At 34.6% G+C, this 24,432-nt stretch overlaps 2 protein-coding genes across 4 annotated transcripts in view; one reads left to right on the top strand and one right to left on the bottom strand.

Annotated features, from left to right (window-relative positions):
* nab (NGFI-A-binding protein homolog) overlaps positions 1-8,573 on the bottom strand; it is a 22,539-nt gene extending 13,966 nt beyond the window's left edge. For both annotated transcript variants that reach the window (XM_013318236.1, XM_013318237.1), the window contains exon 1: positions 8,225-8,573. In XM_013318236.1, coding sequence (XP_013173690.1) covers positions 8,225-8,363 — 139 coding nt within the window. In that variant the 5' untranslated portion in view covers positions 8,364-8,573. The remainder of the gene's footprint in view (positions 1-8,224) is intronic.
* A 6,678-nt stretch (positions 8,574-15,251) lies between these two features.
* The window catches only part of Klp61F (Kinesin-like protein at 61F), a 14,012-nt gene continuing 4,831 nt past the window's right edge, over positions 15,252-24,432 (top strand). The window contains exons 1-19 of one of the 2 annotated variants that reach the window (XM_013318108.1): positions 15,252-15,476; positions 16,119-16,266; positions 16,646-16,795; positions 16,989-17,207; positions 17,676-17,764; positions 17,999-18,031; positions 18,556-18,804; positions 19,064-19,317; positions 19,644-19,873; positions 20,127-20,290; positions 20,626-20,765; positions 20,837-20,928; positions 21,291-21,494; positions 21,746-21,913; positions 22,220-22,601; positions 22,890-23,005; positions 23,245-23,376; positions 23,772-23,994; positions 24,153-24,283. In XM_013318108.1, the coding sequence (XP_013173562.1) occupies positions 15,412-15,476; positions 16,119-16,266; positions 16,646-16,795; positions 16,989-17,207; positions 17,676-17,764; positions 17,999-18,031; positions 18,556-18,804; positions 19,064-19,317; positions 19,644-19,873; positions 20,127-20,290; positions 20,626-20,765; positions 20,837-20,928; positions 21,291-21,494; positions 21,746-21,913; positions 22,220-22,601; positions 22,890-23,005; positions 23,245-23,376; positions 23,772-23,994; positions 24,153-24,283 (3,189 nt within the window). In that variant the 5' untranslated portion in view covers positions 15,252-15,411. The remainder of the gene's footprint in view (positions 15,477-16,118; positions 16,267-16,645; positions 16,796-16,988; positions 17,208-17,675; positions 17,765-17,998; positions 18,032-18,555; positions 18,805-19,063; positions 19,318-19,643; positions 19,874-20,126; positions 20,291-20,625; positions 20,766-20,836; positions 20,929-21,290; positions 21,495-21,745; positions 21,914-22,219; positions 22,602-22,889; positions 23,006-23,244; positions 23,377-23,771; positions 23,995-24,152; positions 24,284-24,432) is intronic. The other variant, XM_013318109.1, reaches the window with a different exon arrangement.

The raw sequence follows: 24,432 nt of genomic DNA, 5'->3' as shown, positions 1-24,432 counted from the left end.
TTTACCTTTTACTGATACTGATTATATATAAGAAACAAAGAAAAAAAACTGAATGTCAATATCCAAACTACATCAAATTTTTGGTCGATTGCAATAAACATTCCAGTGTGCGTGGGCGCGCACACATAGATAACACTTGTTCGTATAGTTTCCGCGCGTACCATTCTTAAAACCCGCAAAGACAATCCACGCTCCGCCCACTCACTTCACCCGCGATGGTCTGACCTAATTGTTGTTAACTTTATTTAAATTTCTTTCTACCCGACAGCGAAAATTATAAAAAAAATTGTCGAGCAAAATTGTCGAGAAAAAATAACCCCGTGATTGATAAAATAAAAAAAAAGTAGCCTGAGATTCGAACCGGTAAACTTACATATTACGGCAAACATACTAGAATACTGCGCCAAACTAGTATTATATATATTGCGACAAGGCAAAATTTGATATTAGTTAATACGTATCTGTCATATTCGGCGTGACAAACTTTTATATTTAAGCGTTATGACAGGAGAAGAAAAATATTGGGTAGCCCAGTAAGTTCGTGCCGCTTTATAAGGAAAATTGAAACCCTGTTCTCTTAAATTTTTGGAACTGTTTTTAAATTATATTGGTAGGACTCTATACCTAAAACGTCTTTTATTTTTGGCTAAACTTTTAAAAATTAGTTTTTATCTCAACCAATGAAATGAAATTATTTACAATATAGAAATTTTTGTGACGTTTGATAATGGTGGAAATCCGAAAATGAATCCACTTCAGCTACAGTCTATTGTAAGCTTTATATCGAAAATCAGAACGAACTTTCCGGACAACCTATAATGTTAATACAAAGTGTCAAATGAATGTAACAGAAGTAATTTATTCCAAATTGTATCACAAGTATATAGAGATAGAGTTCAATTTTGTCAAATGTACCGATATTTTTGCGCACCTTGACTGCTTCGTTACTTATGACGCTGTGGCTGCTACGATATTTATGAGCATCTTGCATGTACTCATATATTTGACGCTGTGTATGTACCGATGTATTTGAGCAGGGTGAATGTATCTATTATTTTGAGGACTTTTGTTGTACCGATATAATTGAATACTTTTGGTGTACCTATATATTTGCATATCTTGTCTGTGACGATCTATATGACGCTGACTGTACTTCGATTCGGGGTTCACTTCAAAGGGGTAATTTTTTAATTCTTCTCAAGATAAGAAAAAAGAAAAATTAATTTTTACAAATAAAAAAATAAAAAATCGTGAAAACATTTAAATAAAATTACAAAAATATAACATCCAAATGCCTACTGCATGTTCAAATAGAAATTTAAAATAAACAAATCAATTATAATTGTAGAATGACACCAATGCTTTTAATCGAATATATCCATTTTACGCAAATATAGGCGAAGTAATTGACAGCTAAATATGTAATTAGACATAAGATATTCATAACGTCAAAGTAACCTTTGTAAAGGGTTTGGTAGACCACAACCATATGTTTTCTATTCTAACCTATTCCGTCTTACATTAGTATAATAGTAATTAAAAAGAAATATTTATAGAACAACATTCTAGTCAATTTCTCTCACTACTCTATATTACTAAAAGAAATAAACAACCCTATGATAGACATATTAAAAATATCGTAAAAAAATATATTTAAACAATAAAATTACATCAAAATACATTGTTGTCGTTATTGTTAATGCAGTTTTTTTTTTAATTTAATACGGTGTCCTCATGACTTAAACAGTTGGATTCCGCGCTTTTTGCCGGCTCGCGCGCAATGTGTCACATTTTTGTCTGGCAACATTAGTCGCGTTATAGCTTTGCGATGGCCCACATTTTGTACGTAAACGTTTATAATAAACTAGCTGTCACCCGCGATTCTTTCTGCACGGAGTTAAAAAAGAAAAAAGAAGCCTATGTGTTCTTCCAGACCATGTTTCTATCTATGCCAAATTACAGTGAAATCCATGCAGCTCTTCTGTAGATACCTTAACAATTAACCTTAACAAATATCCATCCATCCGTCCAAACATTGGCATTTATAATATTAGTAAGATTAGTGAGAAGTAACACTACGGTTCTTCCTTTTATCATACTAATAATTTTTCTGACAATTATTAGTAAAGGTGACACAAACTATTGACAATTACCATTCAAGTGACCATAGTAAATGATTTTTATACCTTTATGATTACAAGCAATTTATGACTGAAAAAACTGTAGACCTCTTTCCACTTGGCGTCGAATTGCAAGGTGCGTATGAATTGTTTTTATGGAGGCCAGAGTCCGATGCGTGCTGTTTCATTTGTTTTTTATTCATCTTTACCTTAAATTGTCATAATTTATGGCGTGTAGTTTTTTTAACAGAGTTTATATTTCTTTCGCAACTAACTCACAACATGGTATCTACGAAAGCGTTAATAAATAAATAAAGGGGGTGACAAATGACATATATTTTCTAATTCACGTCCCGTACGTGTAATAATAAGTTTAAATAATTAAACACTTCATATTAATTATTGCTAAAAAATGAAAAAGGGTCTTTAAATAAAAATAGACGCAATCTATAATTCTTGAATACAAATTATTGAATTAATGTTAGAGGTCGATAAAAAACTGGTGCGGGAAAAAATAGTCTGTGGCGCCGCGCCGCGGTGACAGCGCGCGAAAGCTTCGTGCCTCGTGACATAAAATAAATATCGCAGACGCAGCCAGTACAAAATAAACATGGCGGACGTGATTCGGCGCTAGCCGCCTATTATAAATAATTAATGATTCCGTCCGCTCTTATGCACGATAAAATGCCATTACGGTTTTCATCGAGGATTTGCAAAAAATATCGAAAACCGCCGCCATCCCGAACCCGTCTCAAGCAAAAAACGCGCTTAAAAGACTGCGCGGGCATCGCTGAAATTCCCGCGATTTCTTATTGCAGCGCGGTCATTTGACTCCGGCCATTATCTGCGGAATTAACAACGGTAAAAAAATACCGATTCGATAAAGGTATATTCGCGGTGTCGGCGACAGTTTTTATCATATAAAATAAAGATTACATGGTAAGGGCGAAAAAGCCACGGTCCGATGCATAATTGCATCGATGCTATAAAAGATCTGCTCATGAAAATTCAGCGCCATTCGACAACGCACAGCAATGACTACGTTTCAAAAGCTTCGTTAAAACGCTGCCACAAATAACACTATCCTCAATTTTAAAACTTTAAAGTGATGCCAAACTAACAACTTTGATGAATAAAAAAAACTTAATAAAAACCAAGTCCTTGTCTATGGCTATCCTTTATAATGTAGCAATGAACCGTTCTAATATCAAAAATGACAGATGCGTCAGACGTTAACGTACCATTTTGACAGTAGAACAAAAGTTGATAGAAAAACTCGCATCAAGACAATTAGATTGGATTTGCATATTCACAGACGCATTGTTAAATGAGTTGACTCAAGAATGGAGTACGAATGAAAGGCGGAGGTAAAAAAAGTAATGAAAAAAGACTCGGCTGAGCAGTGCTGCTGTTTTCAAACGCATCTTTGCGTAACCAACTGTACAGAGAGATTGAATGCTCCGCAGTTTATTGTGATCCTTACAAATGTTATTTATATTAAAAAAAAGATATTCAGATTTATCTTGCGTATTAAAAGCAACTAACAAGAAGTTCTCCTCTTAAAAATGTTTTAAGTAGTTTGGTATTATGTGGGTTTACCAAATACTTTAACACTTTCAAACTATGTTATATTTGCTGGCTACATATAAAACATTACTACACTTATTGTTTGTGCAGTCCTTTAAGAAATAATATTAAAGAAGCGCATACGCTACTTAAAACAACAACATAAAAAGCCCTTATATTTGCATAATCAACAACACTATATAAAAATACTTAAGATAAGAGAATTAATTAGTCAGAATGTAGAATTTAATTTAATTTATTTTACACGTTGACTGAATTCCTTACAACATACAAGGATACGGTAAGATGCGGCAAAAACGAGCGATGCTAGCGCCACGGAGCGGCTACGGAGACCATAGACGACCAGTTATGGCTGGCACGTGTAAAATCCTCCATAGAGTTTGCTCCTTTAAAAATAATTCTATACATTATAAAAACCAATAAACAAATTAGAGTTGCTAACGGCAGTCTTTTAAATGTTTTCTTTTCACCTTATATTTACCATTGAAAAGGTCTTTTTGACTCTAATCGATACCAAAGTTAAATATTTTTTTCGTATTGTCTATTGATAGTTTATGAGAGAATGACAATTAATTAAAACACAAATGCGCTCTGCAAATGTCAACAGTACCCGCAAATTCGTATATGACCAAGTATCCAGTTTCAAGTCACATTACACTCGGTAAAAATACTTCAATATAATTTTATAGTACAAATATTTGGCAGTTCGTACCAGGTTCGAGCGCCGGATTTATACGCGGCGGTGGCTCCGGTATAGCGCGGCTGAACCTCCTTAACCATTTCGTAAGCAAGGACCGGCTCCGCCCTGTCTGTAAAAACCACGATGAAAATAAAATATTGTACTGTGCTTTAGGGTTCCGTTTGTGAATCTGAATAAACTTTTTGTTTTTATTAATTTAATAGCTCCATTTAAAGAACGTACCGTACACAATTAAAATTAATTGTAATTATATTGATTTATTTCCATATTTATTGACGAATTAAAGTTCAATTAATTTAATTTATTTTTAAAATATAAAAATTTTGATTTGCCACTTTATGCTATTTAAATTAAATCTCGAAAAGTAATTTTTAAAAATATGGTTTATTAAATTGCAGCCAGATTTGCTGCTGCGAACATTAAAAATAATATGAATACGGAACTTGGATACCGCATTATTATTCGCGCACCGAATTTTTTTAATCAACCACTATTTGGTTTAATATCGCCGAGTTTTTCAGGCGCCCGCCGACATAGTTATACTTTATTATTGCACAGCAAAACTTCGCAAGAAACGTTTTTGCAGCGTGCATTTTTATTTACTTATTTACATAATATCCTTTTTTGTTTGGACCAGCGCATGGCTTATGGGAGGCATTATGCGGGAATCGAACCCAAGTCGCCATGTTGGCAGACTACTTGTGTTTTATATCGCTAGTAAAATGAAAAATAAATTCAATATACATATTTTACATTTTTTAAATATTTGAGGTAAGTTTACCACAACTTAGTAATCGTAAGAGTGAATAGATTCTTATGACGTCTAAACTAGCGTTCTATCGATCCAATATACAGATTAATGTAGAAAAATGGTATGCACTAGCATAGTAAATTCCTACTCTTGATAATACTCTTATTTACTTTGTAAATACTGTTTTTAGAACTTTTATACGAAGCCCAAAATGAGCCATCTCTATTGAAATTGTCTACAGAGGTCCCGTGCCAATCTTTTCTATCGAGGATCTCGAGATAAAGGTATGTATCTGTCTGTACTATTTACATTTGTACGTATGAATTATGAGACACTTGTGTTCATGAACAGACACAATGACTGAGTGTACCGTGTGCAGTTCGTAGTCTAATTCCATCATTAGTCAATCACGCTGGCCGAATGCGAATTAAATGACTTCAAACATATTATTGAATTTCTTCTCAAATGAATTACGCATCACGGTATTTTACTTTACGTGAATATGAAGTGGAAAGATCGAGGGTTCGTATACATTACTAGTCGTGTTAATCTGCACCACCGACGCATATCTTTGTAAATATCTAGAAGCTCGTAACAAATAGGTCGGGAAGATCAGATACTTGATATTTAAGAGTAGAGTTATCTAGAGACGAGAGGGTCACAAGAAGTTGATTCTTTAACAAACGACAGGGAACTTTCCCGAGGTATCAGACTGTAGTTTTTGCTGGCGCGCCATGTGAGCGCAGTTTTTCCGACGTTACCACGGTTTTTCCGTCATCTATGTACAGTAGAGTGAAGTTTTTACTGCATCGATTGTGAATGTAGGTGATACGAAACGTTTTGATACTTGGAATATATCTTCTCTTGCGCTGAAAAATTGTTAAAAGTAATAAATTTATTTTTATATTTGTTTAGGTTTTTATTTTATAATTTGTTTCTCTTCCTTAAAATATATAGAAGATTACAACCACTTTTAATATTTAGCTGATATAATTAATAGTATCAAGTAATACGAAAAGTGTTTGCAGAAAACTGTTCGTTTTCTTTTATACTTGTTTAGGACATTGCTAAAATGCATAGAAATTATTAAATAAAAAAAAATGTTTAAAAATTAAATATTTAGAGACAATGAAAAACAGATTTAGATTCAATCTTAATACAATATAAATAATTAAAATGTTGCAAAAAAATAGCACAAATATTTATAAGTATTTAGCAAGGATCAAGATGGCGCGGTCCCGGTCGCATTAAGGTTGTCATAAAAAAGTCTTTGTAAGACAAAGCGGCGCGGTGGTTCAGAAAAACACAAATTACGTCTCAGTAGCGTCTTCGAATCCAAGTCGCATCATGCGAATTTACTTCTCGTTCGCTAGCATATGTTTTTGCGTAACCTCACTCTCGGAATTGCGGGATAAAAAACAAGACGCAATCGTCGCAGGAAATGTGACTATAAATGTGATTTCATTAATCATATTCTACTGCAATTTATTTGTTACAGAACAATTGTCAACATCGACAATATCTAATATGCCTAGTTGAATGATTGAAGCTTAGAACAAATTGTGAAATAAAAATTGACAATTTGACGTATCATGTTATATAGTCTTTTTAAAATGTTAGTTTTATTTTTGACAATCGTATTCAAAGTAACGAATCACACTTAAACTTATGTTGTAAACTAAATTAAACTTTATGTTGATAGTAAGAAAAAAGAAATAGGTCTTTTGACTTCTGTTGACTGCGTAAAAAGAAACATTAAATATTTTTTTTATCATATCTTATTATTTTCTTGCAGTTTATATTTAAAAAAAAAACGAAAATATCGCAAGAGGAAATTTCGTTTAGTACATTTTTGTCATAACTCTATCCTTACTCTCTTTATTCTCGTTTCTTCATTCATAAAATCTTTGGCTTGCTAACCACAGACAAAGATTTCTATACCTACTTATACTTTGGACTTTTTATTGATGTTTTTGTTTTTCTTTAAAATTGCAATGAACTTAAATTCAGCATAGTTTACAAAATTAATTACTGACATTTTTGACTAATTTACATCCTACTCTATAAAAAACTTTTTTTAAATATTTCTACGCCGAGTAGCATTTACATATATATTATATATACATTTACAATAATATATAAAGTCCCTGACGTAGTTAAAGTTATATATTGGCCCCTAAAGAAGTTACTTAGGGTATGTCTCTCATAAATCTGCAATAAGGATGACTTAGGACTCTGAGTAAGACATAAATAGCTCAACAGCTTGTAATTAACCGGATCAATTACATAAATTGCATTATGAAGAAAATATTTCAATGTTTTTTTAATCATCTTTCCGCGAAGTTTATCCAAACGCGCGGGAACTATGCTAATGGCCACTCGGAACATACATGGCCAAACTATTGCTCTGGAATTTTAGAAAAAAAAACATTTTATAGCTTTATTTATAATGCAGCCTGTTGTTTTGTACACAACTGTTTAATTGACTAAAATAAACGAAGGATAAATTAAGTTGTATTTTTGTGATTAATTATTTTTTATTTGCATACTTTTGTTATAAGAACGAAACTAGTACTTATCCAATAAACAGTATTCGAAAATATAATTAATTTTGCTTATCATAAAACATTTTGATAACAATTTTAAGTCCCACGTATTTATGTTTGTGAATTTTAAACTTGAAAGTGATCGAGGCTATAATAGTTTCTTATTGGATTTTTTCAAAATAATTTTAGTAAGGCCTGACATAACTTTTATAACGTACATTTATAAATTGAAGTAATATGAAATATACGTGTGCTTTAGTTACATTTTCACTATTAAAGTCTCTGAAAGAGCGTGCACTAAGTTTCAGAATTTAAGGCGTTAATTAAATTGGAGGCTGTAAACGTTTTCCTTACTTGTATTTTCATTGTTACATACCTTGAGTGCATCATAAAAACATTATTCTATTAGCAATGCAAATGACTCTGTATGAGAGATACTAATTGGTGAATTAATTCAACCTTATTTTCGGCTGCGATGTGTAAAAAACTTGTTAAAATGATATTGCACGAGGTGACTTACTTGTCCCATTCACGTTTCGTCCGATGATCTTATTGGAGCCATTGGGTTGTGACGCGGCGGGGGCGTGCGGCGCGGGGGGCGCACTGCGTCCCGTTTCCTCGCCCGGGCTCTCCATGTCGCCCCTCTCGCTCACACACATCAACCCGCCAATTTGAAAACTTCACAAAATTTTCAAGTGTCAACTTTGTTTGACATTATAACCTAGATTGAAAACTGCCACAGATTAAAAAGGTTTTTTTTTCACACGTCCGAGCAAAGAGTTCGGATATGTTTTTGAAGTTTATTAATTTTATTGAGAATGTAGCCGTGACGTGAGCGGAATGAAATTCGCGCCGCGACTGACGGCCGGGGCGCGGGCCCTACGAGTGCAGCTGCACGCCACTCGCCCCGCCCAGCGCCCGCCGCCAGCACCCCCCGCCCGGCACCCCACGTGGCCGCGGCCCCACCAGCCCCACGGCAGCTTTCCTTGCCCTCGGCTCTTACATAAAAAACCAATATAAACCATTACTGCGACCTACGAAATTCTTTGAATGTATGCGTGAGTTACGTTAGTGTTGGTGACTCTATGTAGAGGGATCGGAAGGGTAAAGACTTGAGGGTCGACGGGTCGCTTTTTAATTTAAAAATCCGACTTACGTATCGATCCAAGCTAAGTAAAAGTTTTAGTAACATGAACTTAACTGTCTGAACCATCCTGTATTTTTGCACTATTCATAGTCTGGGTATCAAAGAAAGAAAACTACTTTGTCTATAGATAAACATTCTTGTGGATGGTTCCTCTACCTAGTTATATTTTAATGTATTAATTTTGAGCAGCAATTCAAGATTTCATAAGAGCCGGTTCAGAAAGCTCCGCCGGCCTGATTAATACGTGTAACCTATATTTCGGTCTGAACATGGTTAGTTTTTTTGCAAATCACCCAGTACCGTTGTCGGGTCGGCCATTTTATAAGTTTTTTATCGTTTCCGAGAAAACGGACTGCTTTCGGAGCCCTCGGACGAATTAAGCTTTTGCAACTGATTATCATTTTTAATTTGATCACGGCACGAAAGGGTCGACTGGTATTCGGTTTTTATGCCTATTGTGGGATTTTTGTTAAGAAAATACTTTAGGCGTTCTAATCAATTTTAATCGTCTGAAAGAATTTTAAGTTAAAATGTAAGATGAGAAACAAGTCAAATCTGATAAAGATACCTACTATGAAAAGTTACCAAATATTAATATAGTTTTGCGAATTCTAAACCTACTGAAAGGATCTTGAAAAATATTTCCTTAGTAAAAAAAAAGTGCAGAGAAAAAGTGACTAGTCTGTATGTTACACAAATTTCGAATTCGAATTCGAATGAATTCGAATTTCGAACATTGCATAGATTAATATATTCAAAACTTTATAACTGGCCAGTACGCTTAATCTATGATATTTTAATAATTTTATTGAAGCATGTTTAATACAATATTTCCATGTTGGTAGCCCCGCAGATCTCGCGGCGGCAATGCGGCGAAGGAAAGTGTCCGACCATTTGCCGCACGTGGGAAAATAGTTAGCGAATATTTAACATATTTACTGCCTTATAAAACTGATTACACATATCGTTCGATGCTGATTTTCAGTACTATCACTTTAATTTCCCATGAGAATTTTATCAGATTATGTCCTAACGTGTAGAAGTGCTACCTTCCTTATGTAGGGGTGTAATACGTAAAGTAACTCTACTAGATCTAGTAGACCAAAATGTTTTACAATATTCAAAACAAAATTATACCTCTCATATCCATAATTATGTAGTTTTAAAATTATCAAGTTTGCTTTATAAATCGGTTACAAAAGAAGTAAAAAGCTCTGGCTTAAACCAACACCTCGTTTGTTTTATTTCCAAAAATATGAAAGAATCTTTTAGTGTAGATTTCACATACTTATGACCACTAAGGGTGACTTAACGACTCTGTGGTAATGTTAGAAACACTTACAAGTTAAGTGTTAGTCATATTTTGGCAAAGTTTAGCAATGGAATAAGCTGGTGACACACTTGGCATTTTGCCAAAAACTTTACTCGTAGACCGTAGACGTGGCTTGTCATATAAATCTGACTCGTAGTTTAGTTCATAACTGCATGGTAATTTTCAAACATTGGACAATAAATTGAGGTTTTAGTAACCAATAGTTATTAACTGCACAGTTGTACAGTTTGAACAAGAGGTATGAATTTTTTCTACACGTGTGTGATTTAACTGAACTGAAAGTGTATAGGATGCTTTCACTGAAATATTTCTCACATAATTTTATTTCATATCAAAGATAAAGGAAAGTTTTTCATAAGTCAATAAAACCTAGTAATTGTGATTATTTTCATAATGTAAGTATAAGTGCATGTTGATTACGAAGCCTTTCGTTAACAAATCTGATTTAAATAACTCTTTATAAGCATTAGTGTCGGAATTTTGTGGACTGAATATTATATACCTATCTGAATGTCGGTGCCCACGATACAGGCATTGCCTAATGTGGGCATCACTAGATTATCCAAATTAACCATAAATAGTAACTTAAGTTTAATTTAATTTCTTAGTTATATGCAATTTTTATTATATTATTGTTTCTTGGTTTAATATTTGTTACCTATAATAAAAACTTTATTTTTCTTTTCAATATTTCTGTTTAATGTGCTATAACTCTGTATTAATTTAAAACACGAATAAAGTTTCTCCATCGACAACTTTTTTAATATCGTATTTTCTCACAGTTTAGAAAAGTCTATATCGATAAGTTTTTCCGCGTTGGCCGGTCTCGGTCCCCGTGCGCCGGAGCTGCGGGGCGAAGGGTTTTAATACATTTCCCACACTACCGGTCCCGTTGGTCAGAGGTATCGCCGGCATAGTTCCAGCGATCCGCCGTCACGGCAGCCTTTCACCGGCCCTAAAGAAAAACCAACACCGCCTTAACAGAACCTCTGATATTATTTGCAGAAAAACTGAAGCTAGGAAACCAGCGGCCGCTACAGCTTAATAATAATTAACAAAAAAAACAATTCATCTTATTAATATTATAAATGCGAATGTTTAGATGGATGCATGGAGAATTTATCCCAAAAATGGTTCAACGGATCTCGATGAAATTTGGCAGAGATATAGAACGTAATCTCTAAGAACATACTTATGTATAAGCTACTCGTTAAGTTTTTTTAATACATAGTCATTTTTAGTCTGTGTTAGAAATCTCTTCTTGTTCATTAGAACGGAGAAAAGTAGAGTGAGAAAAAGTTATTAGGTAAACGATTTTATTTTTGGTAAATATTTAATCGTTTCTTCTATATTTAATACTTTGGAACACACTAATAATACTAATTAAAATAGACTCAGTTAAGATATTTCTACTGTCACAATCAACTTTATAAATAAAAAAATTAACAAGACATGATGAGAGAGATTATTTAAAAAGATTCAATAAAGTAAATCGCTGTTCTCATGGCCCGCGCTACAGTAAGGCACTGGGATCGGTTATTTTCTCACGGAGTACGGCCTTGCGACGAATTCTGAATTACATCGTATTTTATATATCGTTTATCTGCCGTATTACTAGAATATTTCTAAAATAAACACCCGCGTTAAATACAGTACACGCCTACTTGTTACAAAGTTTGCAAATAGCAATACTTGTTAGGGTTACCAGTGTTAAAAAATAAATAAGGTTTTTTTTTAAATGTTGCATGATTGGGCTTAAAAATTCCAATTGTATAAATAGGTTTTTGAAGCTTCCTATTGGATTTTCAAATTCTAATAAGAGTTGGGATGGAATAAGAAAGGATATTTTAATATGATAAATTTTATAATCGTATTTAATAGAAAAAGGAAAGTTATGTTTGCAAATATTTGTAAAGTTAAAAACAAACTATAAACTATTTTTATTTCTCTACTACTTACTGGAAGAATTATAAAATCTTATTGATATTATAAATGTGAATGATTGGATGGATGTATAGATGGATCTTTGTTAGAAAATTTTGCATAGTTAACCTTGTCTGGCTATTAGTTAAGATTTTTTTTATTTCCGCGCGGTCGAAGTCGCGGGCGACATCTAGTACGCCATAATATAAATACCAATGTCTTTTCTTTTATTAAAAACAAAAATGTCCAGAACTTAAAATAAGCAATGGTCACAACGCGTATGATTCAGACTACGTAACCTGCTTTGCAATAAACGTCAGATACTAATATTTACACTAGTTGTTTTTTACACCATCTATTTTTCTAGTTTTAAGTAACATTAACATTCCCAGATATATATTTATGAGTTATAAAATAAAAAAAAACCGATTCAATTTGAATAATATTAAATTTTACAAGAAATATTACACGAGAATTGATATATTACTTAAGCTAAGAAGTCTATTTTGTAGTCCTAATCGTTATTCAAAACATTCTACCTTGTTGGTCACCATAGATTGATTCCATGATTAAGAAGGCTCTTTGATTAAAAAATAAGACATATAAACTAAAGGACTTTGAAAAAACTCACGATTCACGATTTAATAGTTAAATACCGTTGGTTTCTGATACTCTGTATAAAACATATTGTCATCTTTACATGGATTTTAGTCTTAGAAACCTACGGTCAGTAAAGAGTAGTATTAATAGAAAACATATAAAAACTATGTCGTAGTACATACAGGTTAGGTCGTCAGGTTCGCATAGAAACAGGAAAGCGATTTAGAAAGCGTCTCACAGATTTTAACACGACAAAAACGTGAATTAATACCATAGAGCAAGTTAAACAACATTAATAAAAACCTTGTTATTATAAGAAAATGGTGAACACATTTTTAAAGTTGTTGGAAAAGATTTTTATCACACCGATAAGGTTACAATTTTGTTAAATAAAATCTCTTTTTATAGGTTAAGAACAACATTTGGTTCGAATCCAAACGCACCTAAATCAAAAATACGACGTATGTTAAATCTACCGTTTACGTAATAAAAATGTCTTACTTAATTATTAATTTTATTACCTTTAGTAAATATAGTATTTAAACAATTAAAACAAATTGCAGACCAATTCAGGTTTGATTACAATGAAATATGTTAACAGCATCTTTGTAAATGAATAACAACGGGTTTGAATTATTTTTTTACAAAGATAATTATAGAATTAACAATGCAACGAATTCAATTATTTCACACCCAGAATTGATAACCAGTGATAATAAAAAATATTATACCAATTATAAACATTGTTAGGGTTATAGTAAACATATTTCGAAATCAGCTGCTAAATTCCGGTAAAGCTTCAACAGCAGTCTAAAATATTTTGACATTTTGTTTTTTTTTACGTCAAATTCCATTTATGGCAATGTAGTTTTTCAGGCAAGCGTCTGTGGTGCTATGAGTGTAAAAAATACATAATTTTCCCTTAAAATAAACAATTCACCTGCAGTTTCTGTGATGTTCTGAATCTTGAGTTATAAAACAGTAAACAGCAACACCGCTTTCATTATTCAATAAGCATACATTCCATACTTTTTACTTGACAACAATTTTCGGAACGCGCCATCATTTCGAAACGGCCGCGCGCGGGAAAAACTATAAAATGGCCGACGTCGGGACCGATGCAAATTGCCCGCGAGAAAAAAAAGACTTTTGAAAACGTAAAAACGTAGAGGAACTCATAGTATTTCATCGCGACGCGAATTATTGAGTGGAGTTAACAGTTTTTATTAAGATTCCCGTGCTCGCGGCTCGGCGACTCGGCCGGCTTTTTGTCGGTCGGGCCGAGTCTGGGAACTCGGCTCTGTTGGCGGGCAAAAAGCGCCCGAGAGGGCCGCCATAACGCTACCAACCACCGCAAAAAAGCACAGACATACGGGTGGAATTAATGCGGCGACTCTTTAATTTTCTTCAAGAAAGCACAAGAGGAAACGATGTAATGAGTGCTGAACACTCGCAAAAACTCTTTGTATAATGATGTTACTCGTTTATGTGCTCTATTTTTTATTATAAACATAATTAGCACAATATTGTGCACATCGACTAAATAAATCAAGTATCGTTTTTATTATCTACAGTCACCCCTAACTTACCGTAGTCTCCGAGCCCATCAGTGGGGATGTATAATGAGCTGATGATGATGATGATAGTTTTGTTATCGTCAAGTAATAAAATAATTATAAACTTTTTCTGGAAGCCCCAAATTACGTATTGATACTATTGGTAATGAAGCGGATAGAGAAAAAAAACTTAAGACTACTGCTTTACATTGGAAATGGCTGAAATGACTATTAAGCTGAGGGACAAATCTTAATAAACCCTTGTTGCCGCTCGTAACCGTTACATATACAGTTCCTGTGTATATTTTTCAAATTAAACTGAAAACACCATATCTAAAAATCAGATTTATTTGTATCTAATTTAACTTTAACAAAGGGACCCTTATTATATAACTTAGATTTTTTTTAATCCACAAAGTTATGTAAAGGGTCTGATTTTGTTGTAATTTCGAATCTTGGACCACCGTTTTGGTTTGTAAATTGGAAAATTTACAACAGAGCCATCTAGCGGCTTTGTCTAAACGAAAGATGCTTCGTTCGACGCACTTATATAAAGCAGATAGCAATATAGGTACTAAAGTTTGGAATTAAAATATATTAGCCTTGAAAGATTTTTTTCTAAACGTACTTTTGTTTTTGTTGTTATTACATTTTATAACAAGCAAAACTCCATGTTTGGTAAGCTTATTAATTGTTATGCCATCTAGCGGCTAGCAGTAACAACAAATTCACTCTAGTGTTTCCATTTTAAAAAAAATTAATGAACAAGGAAATTAAAATGTGATGATTTTTTTAAACAATAATTATTAAAAAGTACTCTTTTAATTATTGCTTCGAGTATGCCATTTTTAAGTATTTTTTTTTTCTAATTAAATTTTATTTTTTTCATTTTACTATGGCCAAAAACCTTTCAGGTAGGGCAATAAAATTTCTGATAAAACAATTTATGCAGCGGCAACACTGACATAAACGAAAAATTTGAATTTGTTTGAATCTCGATGTAACGTATAAGTGCTGTCTAAAACTTTAACGAATATCGTTTGATATTTTATAAACTTTGAGGGATTTTTATATATTTTCTACATAATTTGTGTCATATAACTAGTGCACGGATAATTTGTTAAGTGTTTTCAAAGTAGTGCCTCGAGATGACGTCCGAAAAAGGAGGCAGGAAAGAAAAGAATCAGAACATTCAAGTGTTTGTTCGTTTGAGGTAAAATTACAATGATTATTTAAAAAGAACCGTAAACTACTGTTGTTTATATTCATGAAATGGATTGTAAGTCGTATTTACCTCGAACTAGTTGAATTATAAAGTTCTATAACATCTTAAGTGTACATTTTAAGTAAGTCATAACTCAGCGTTGGACTTGCGTTTTTCTATAAATTTGTAAAATGTTAGTCTTTAGTAAATCAAACCACAACAAATTTATATTGACTCTAAATAAGATAGAATGTATGCTACATATGAGTATACTATGCTAATGCAAACATAAGTCTTGTAATTTCCGAACACCAAATGAAAGGTGAAATTTGCCTAATTACTGCTCCTATTACCTGAAGCCACGGCATGTTACTACCTATGAAACTTAATGTAACAACATACAAAATAATCGGAAAGAAAGTAATCAAAAGATATTTAGAAATGCCAAATAGCTCAGCGGTGAATGGTAACATCTAATCACATGGTTGTTTGATCCAATTCTGAACTATTTTCAATAAAGATATAGTACCGAGAGCTGAGCTGAAATGACTAAGAGAAATATTGCTATATAGTGTGTTAGAGCAACTCAAAGTGGATTTTGGCCTCAATCAATTAAATAATAGCTAATATTTTAACCAAAAAACTTTTCAGACCTCTAAACCAGCGAGAGAGAGATATAAGATCTCTTGGTGTGGTGGAAGTGGTCAGTGGCCGGGAAGTTGTGGTCCGTCAGTCGCAGCAGACCGCTCACACCAAGAGATTCACCTTTGACAGAGCCTTTGGTCCTAACACTAAACAGGTATAGTAATTTTATGTTAACACTGTGATTAAAAACCAATTTTTATAATTAAGAAAATAAAATATGAATTTTAAATGATGCAATTCTAATAGAAATTTGAATTATTTATGCTAACATTCCTAATTTAAGTTTCAACTAGTTGTAAACAAGAACATACAGCTATTCAATTTTCAACAATGGCTACTCACCTTATAATATATTTAAAGCCTTTAGTTGAATAAATTAAGAAAAAGAAGTCAGATATTCAGAATAACAGTTGAATGCCACCATATTTAATAGTATTTACTTAAGAGCAATTCAATTTCTCTTAAAATTAACTTTTACATATACAATATTAAGTTGTTGAAAATATAAATATATTCTAAGTCATCTTCACCAGGTGGAAGTATACCAAGAGGTGGTAAGTCCCCTGATAGAGGAGGTGCTGGCAGGCTACAACTGTACCGTATTTGCCTATGGACAGACGGGCACCGGAAAGACTCATACTATGGTCGGTGAGAACACTGGCAATGAGACAACATGGCAAGATGTAAGTGTGTCACATTTGAATATTTAATTGTGAATTAAATGTCTTGTGCTTAATTAAATGGTTATGTTAATAAAAAAATTACCAATATTATAAAATTGACACAAAACAGTTTTCTTTGCCTACTAAAGGTAAAGAGGTAAATTAAAAATGTAGTACTACTACTATGTTAGCTAAATATCTTGTACATCCTCAGGATCCCCTGGCTGGCATCATCCCGCGTGCCCTCAGCCAGCTATTTGACGAGCTCCGACTCACTAATACGGAGTACACAGTCCGTGTCTCATATTTAGAGCTATACAATGAGGAACTGTTTGACCTGCTTTCCACATCTGAAGATAATTCCAAACTGAGGATCTATGAAGATGTTACAAGGAAAGGATCTAATATTGTTAACGGCTTGGAGGAGATTACGGTTCGTTTTTGTTATTTAAATAAAAGACGATTGTAAACTAACTGTCGTCCGCGACTCCGTCCGTGCGGATTTAATAAAAACTTAATCAGAAGATTAAATCCCTATGTATTTTTCCCGACTATGTTCTACATCTATGTCAAATTTCAAAATTCCATCTAACATTCACCCATCTATCTAAACTTTCGCTTTTTATATTAGTAAGATGGTATTTATATTAAAAGCACCATATATTTTATTTTATGAAAACTAAAAAATACAAAATGATGAATAGGGATATTTTCTTCCAATTGCAACCAAGTAAAGTCTTTAAAAAAACTACATTTACAGTAGGCATGAGACCTTTTTTGGGGGTTGATGACGAATTTAGTGAACTAAATATTTTGGCGAGTGTTGAAATAGAAATAATGGAGGTAATATGCTTTAGTGTGTCATTCTTTGGTTTGGTTAAGAAGTCCTTCTTGTTACCAGGTATATAATAAGAATGAAGTATACAAAATAATGGCGCAAGGACAAGAGCGCAAGAGAGTCGCCTCCACACTCATGAATGCACAGTCAAGGTAAGATTTACCATAGTGATTAAAAAAACTAAATTAACTTACGTTCTTTAAGCTATCCTCTATTTATTTTTTAATACTGAGTCAATTTTATTCATGATTTTTAAATTTTTTAATCATATTGTGTTGGTCATTGCTTCCAAATAGTACCATATTTTCTTAATATTCCATTCACGTAGTTAATAAAATATTTTCTTGTATAAAAAATAAGTACAAAGTTTGTTTTGAACATTGCAGCAACTCAAATGAAAAGCTAAACTCGAAGCAGTTGTAAGTTGTGTTCACATTGTGTTACATAAAACTTGTTTATGTTTCCTCCCGCTCTTATATAGAAGCTTTTCTTTTAAAATATTGTCTTATTTGGTTACTGCAATGTTCATTTGAGGAAGCATATGCAAATTTCTTAGAATTTATGTAGATAGATATATGTAGCTGATATGATTTAGTTTAGTTCTTTTTGCTTTTCCATTGGATATATAAATGTACTAATTTTCATCAAATTAAAATACAGTCGAACCGGGATAAGCGCGAGACCAAGGGAATATTATATTTCTTTCGTTTATAGAGGTTTCTTGGTTATTCCGGTTTGACTATATATATATATGTTTAATATGTAATAGTTCAAATCTAATAAAATCGAACAAATTTTCATATAATTTATAATACTATTATCTCACAGTTTTTTTTAGTGTTAATTAACGTAAATAAAAATCACTTTTTGTTTTGTTTATGTAATTAATTTTTTTTCCGAGCAAAATTTAATTAATAATACTAATGTTACTTTGTGTTGTCAGTCGGTCGCACACGGTGTTCACGATCGTGATCCACATGAAGGAGAACAGCCCCGAGGGCGAGGAGCTGGTGAAGATCGGCAAGCTGAACCTGGTGGACCTGGCGGGCTCGGAGAACATCAGCAAGGCTGGCTCCGACAACCCCGCGAAGCGCGAGCGCGCCCGCGAGTGTGTCAACATCAACCAGTCCCTGCTCACCCTCGGCCGCGTCATCACCGCCCTCGTCGAGCGCCACCCCCACATCCCCTACAGGTGCTTTGATAAAACAGACATATGTTTTAAACGAGGATTCTCTAAGTGGCCATTAAAGAAGAGCCTATATGTAGATTGTACGTACTCCGTAATGACTCACAGTACGAGAACATAATACTTATGTATATGTATTACATTTTATAATTAAAAAGAAACAAGTAATAAGCTAATAATATTAATTATGTTAACTTTATGTCTGACACAAAAATACTTTTCGTTATTATAAAATAACTCAGCTATACCGTTGTTTAAACTTTAGGGAATCAAAATTAACCCGCATCCTACAAGAGTCGCTGGGCGGTCGCACAAAGACCTCCATCATCGCGACCGTGTCTCCCGGACACAAGGACCTGGAGGAGACGATGAGCACGCTGGAGTACGCCAACCGCGCCAAGAACATACAGAACAAGCCCGAGATCAACCAGAAGATGACCAAGAAGGCCATCCTCAAAGAATACGCGGAGGAAATCGACAGGCTCAAGAGAGATCTGCAGGCCGCTAGAGATAAAAATGGTGAGATATTAATCATAACCAATACAATAACATTCATTCTGTCATATTTTGTTTTATTCTAATTAAGTGTGTTTGACTTATCATATCCAAATTATGAAGATATTTCTTTTTAGAGATTTTGTTTTGTTGTAACCTAACTAAAGGAATATTTTAAAACACTAGCAGTTGCTGATTATTTCATCAACGAGGAATAAAAAAAAATATAGGCCAACAATGAAAGAATTTTTCTAATTGGTTCAGTCGTGTGTATTCAAAGCAAATAAAGCAACGATGAGATGATATGTTAATTCAAAAGAGTGTAGATATAACAAATTCCAAATTTTCAGGTGTATACCTCGCCAATGAGACATTCACGGAAATAATGCTGAAACAAGAGGAACAGAGGAAAGAGATACAGGAACTCCTGCTGAGGAAGAGATCTGTAGAAGAGGAGAGGGAGAGGATGGAGTCCATGTTCAACTCTCAGGGTCAGGAGCTGCAGCGACAGCAGTCAGAACTCAACATGACCAAGAATATATTGAACAGTACTAAAGATAAACTTGTTGAAACTAAAAATGTGAGTATATACATAAATATACTGTTTTATGTTATAATACATAGAGTAGTAATACAATTTGAATATATAAAAGGTTATAAAAAGTGTTATTGGTTCAAAAGATAACTATGTATAAATAGATTACGTTATTTACATAACAATTTCGTGAGTAATGAAAAATTTATAAATTATCTTTGTTAAATTCATATTCACACAATGAATGTTTTTCGTCAACGTCATTTTGAGTGAATCATAAGTTGTGCAACATGTGCAGATGCTGCACAGCACGCAGCAGGAGGTGGAGGAGCAGAAGCACCTGGTGTCGTGTCACCAGCGCACCGAGAGCGGGCTGAGCGCGCACGCCGCCGACATCCTCGCCGCCGCAGACATGGCCACGCAACATGTCTACTGCCTCCATGATAATGTTGATAAACGCAAGTCAGTACTTTCTTACTCATACTAGTCATATTACCATAAACTTGTAACTCTTCTCCAGTGAGTGGCGCTAGTGTCGCATTCAAAGCGACACCTCGGGACCAAATATGAAACTAAAATATAGTTTCGGTTTTACCCCCAACAGAAAGGAGTCTTGGTTCAGTGCCTACTCTATTAAGGGGAGATTAAGCTTTAGTTAATCACTCTTGCCCACTGTGGGTTATCTTCACACATATCTCTGAATTTATTCGCAGATATGTATTCTTTCATCGTAAGAACGTCGAACGTTTTTAAGCTATGGTCCGTTTTAAAGTGTGTAAGTATAATGTTTGTATCAGAGTGGTGGAGCAGAGCAACCTGGAGGTGCGCAGCGCGTACCTGAGCGCGGCGCAGCGAGTGCGCACACAGATGTCGCAGGCCGCCGACACGCTGCGCACGCGACAAGCTGACACCTTCGCTGACATGCAGCACGCGCTGCGTATGTATACACCACTATTTACATTTCTAAGCCTTCATTGTGTTACTAATCTAACGGCGAATATTTAACAGAGAGCCACACCGCGGAGAGCGTGCAGATTTGCGCAGACAACAGGGCGAGGATGCAGCAGCTGATCGCGCAGACCACCGAAGCCATGAACAAGGTATATAGAATTGGAAATTTATTAACCTCTTGCTAATATTGAAATATTTAATTCATGTAAGTCTACTATCGCACCGCATTATGACGCCAACTATAACGAGGCAGCCGGCATAGATTGCATAGCTTTTTGGATCTCTATTTTTAGTCTAATTTAGCAGTTGCCCGCGACTTAGTTCATACAAAAATGTAGTAATAAATATTGGCTGTCACCCGGGTATAATATACTTTTCCAATATTAAAATACGTCGTCATATCAGTGCAATAATTTCGGAGCATATTCAATGCATACAAACAAACAAATGTTACTTTTATGTATTCTTAGTATATAGATTTAAAGTTTAATATTTGTTTGTACGTGTACAGATGTCAGCAGTGCAGAGCGAGGCGAGTGCCGAGGTGCGCAGCAGCAGCAGTGCGCAGCAGCGCGAGGTGCGCAGCGCGCTGGCGGCGCAGTGTGCGCAGCTGCAGGCGGCGGTGCAGCGCGCAGCAGACACCGCGGCGGAGGCGCTGCTCACTGCTGCGCATCTCGACATGCAGACACCGCTCACTACATACTTGGACCAATGGGTCAGATGATTTTTATGTTGTGTACTTGTGTTTAAAAGTGATAACTGAAAGTCTATCATGAATAATTGCGGGTTGCGCTTTCGTAGCGCCATCGATAAAATGATTTGTTATTGTACTTTACGCCGCTTTACGGCCAGGGAACTGTACAAATCTTATATTACATAGATTTGTATGCGTTGTCAAAATAATAAAATTAAATGATTTCAGGCATTGCAAGTTGAATTCTACTTATTTTGTGTATATGTCGGCAGTACACGAGCATGTGCGCGAGCCTGTCCGCGCTGCGCAGTGGGCAGGCGCAGTTCGCGCAGTGCGTGTCGAGCGGTGCGCAGACACAGACGAGAGCCGCACGCCGGCAGCGCGCCGCACGTCAGGAGCACGCAGACCGCACTAACGCTGCTATCAATGCACGGATTGCGGTACATTTACTTTTTTTTGTTTATCCTAAACGTAGCTTTTCATGGTCTGAACTCGTGTTACGAAGAATTGGAAGATTTTATAAGGAATATTCTTTCGGGATATGTTATACTTCGGAGCCAAATTTCATCAAGATCCGTCGAGCCTCTATGGAGATGCCTTCTAACAAACATCCATCTATCCATCCATCTTAACTTTCCCATTTAGTAAGATTTAAAGTCGTAAGAGACTGTTTAAATAAAAAAAAAAACTTCTAAGTACACTGCGTTCAATGAAATTTGTAAATTAATGAGTTAATTACTTTCCAGCTTATAATGGAAGATAAAGCAAACATAGAACGACAGATAAACGAACAGTTGGAAGACATAAAAAGAGAAAGAGCAGAAATGGAGCTCCGTTTAACTGAATGGATGGAAGAAGAGAGACGTCTTCTAGAAGAACGTATCGCGAAACACGTTGAGAAAGAACGAACAGCTTTAGAAGAGAGGTTAAAGTCGAGGTTATCGAGAATAGAAGAGCATAAAAAGAAGATGGAAGAGACTATATCATATAATTTGGAATGGCATGAAGCATTGCTGAGGTTAAATGAACAAGAGAATGGAGAACTAGACGCTAATATAAAGGAGAATGAAAAAGAAGTTGAGAATTGTTTGAAAGAAGTGGAGAACTTTAAACAACTTTGTGATGAAGGTAAATTAAAAAAATTATAAATTAAATTAAAAAAAAAAAAGATTTACTCTATCCTTATGACACTTAATCGCAGAAAAAAGTCAAATGACATCTCACTTGTCAAAATAGAAACATACAAAATGACATACATTGGTGTGAAAAACATTTTCCGTCTGAATCGGTTAACGGTTTTGACTCTGAATCGGTATTTGTAAATATAGTATAGTAAATTTATGAATATTTTGGAAACTTTGATTAAAAAAAATAAAATCAAAGTACATGAATGTAAAATAATTTGTTGTGTTTCAGGTATGAATGCGGTGTCAACAGAGGTAGACTCCTTGAGTGGTAACGTTCTGAATGTTGTCGCTGAAGTTAAGAGTAAAATGGTGGATGTTGTACAAAGCGCCAAAGATAAAGTTGAGGTATGTATTACTACATTATTATATTGAAAAAATATTCGATAACTCAAAAGAAAAATAAAAAGCGTACTTTTTCAAGGCTCTAAATTTTTATTTAGTAATTTTCTTACACATTTGATCTTTATAATTACTATTTTACAAGATAATATGAAACATATACGAATTAAATAATAGTTAGTTCTTTACTAAATAATAAAGTTAAATTTCTTATGAATTATCTTGAAATACGCATATAATTACAGATGGAAAGCAAGGAAGCTATATCAAGCAGCCAGCAGGCGTCGGAGCAGGCGTGCGCCAGTGTGGAGCTGGCCATACAGACCGCCGCACACCACTGCCAGCTGGCCATCACTGGCATGCTGGAACAGATTAACGTTAGTAATCCTATTCTAATAAAATACATATAGCTGTTTTGTATTTTATACAACAAAGTCTTTCAAATACTATCAAAGATTATAAAAATAGAAAATTTGAGTAACTATTTGGTATTGTAACCGATGTAGTTTAACGCTAGTCTTGTCGGGGATTATTTTTTACATTATTATAATGATATTTTTATTTTAGATTTTATGTAAAATGTTACAGACACAAACTAAAACAATTTAAATCATTATAGCAAAATGAGCTGTCACCCGCGACTCCGTCTGCGCGGGATTACAGCCAATTCTCAGAGTTACTTAATATGCATAAAATTCTGCCAAGTTGTGAAGGATTAATATAACTAACATTGTGACACGAGAATTTTTATGTAAATGTAAATTTTTATCAGGCAAATACAACATCGACGATAGAAGAAGTGTCCTCAGTATGCGAGAGCAGCGCGGCTCTGGAGAGTGTCAGCCGCAGTCACCTGGCGGAGCAGAGGTCGCGTCTCTCCGCCGCGCACACGCACGCTCACAACTTCTACTCCGCGCTCAGGCATCAGATGGATCTGCAGGAGGAGGCGGAGCAGAACTGTCTCAAGGAACAGTACAAACTTTACTCGCCTACTGGTAATGGTTCAATATTTCCTTAAAATTCCATGACATTTACATTTGATTTTGTCATTTATTGTGTTTTTTTGTAATAATTTTGAATTTCCACATTCTCTATATTAATATAATTAAGTACAGTAAAACGGGATATAAAATTTTTTTGTGTGTACGTGCAGGTCGTACTCCAGCGCGTGCGCAGTACCAGTACCCGCGCAGACTGCCCGCCACCTCCCCGCACGCGCGACTCCTCGCTCGCTTCCGCGCCGCACGACTCGCCACGCGACAGAACAGTCGCGAACATGATCATGTATGTATTACATCCTCTTACATGTTAAAAGATACATTTTTATTGTTTTTAATTTATCTTCAACTAGCTGTCGCCCACGACTCCGTCTACGAGCAATTAAAACTATTTTTTTTTTTTTTTTTGTGACTGATTGCCACTGTTTGCCTTGA

The sequence above is a fragment of the Papilio xuthus genome, unplaced genomic scaffold, assembly GCF_000836235.2.
Source record: "Papilio xuthus unplaced genomic scaffold, Pxut_1.1 DF826933.1, whole genome shotgun sequence".
NCBI classification, from domain to species: domain Eukaryota; kingdom Metazoa; phylum Arthropoda; class Insecta; order Lepidoptera; family Papilionidae; genus Papilio; species Papilio xuthus.
This window is presented reverse-complemented; position numbering and strand designations above follow the sequence as displayed.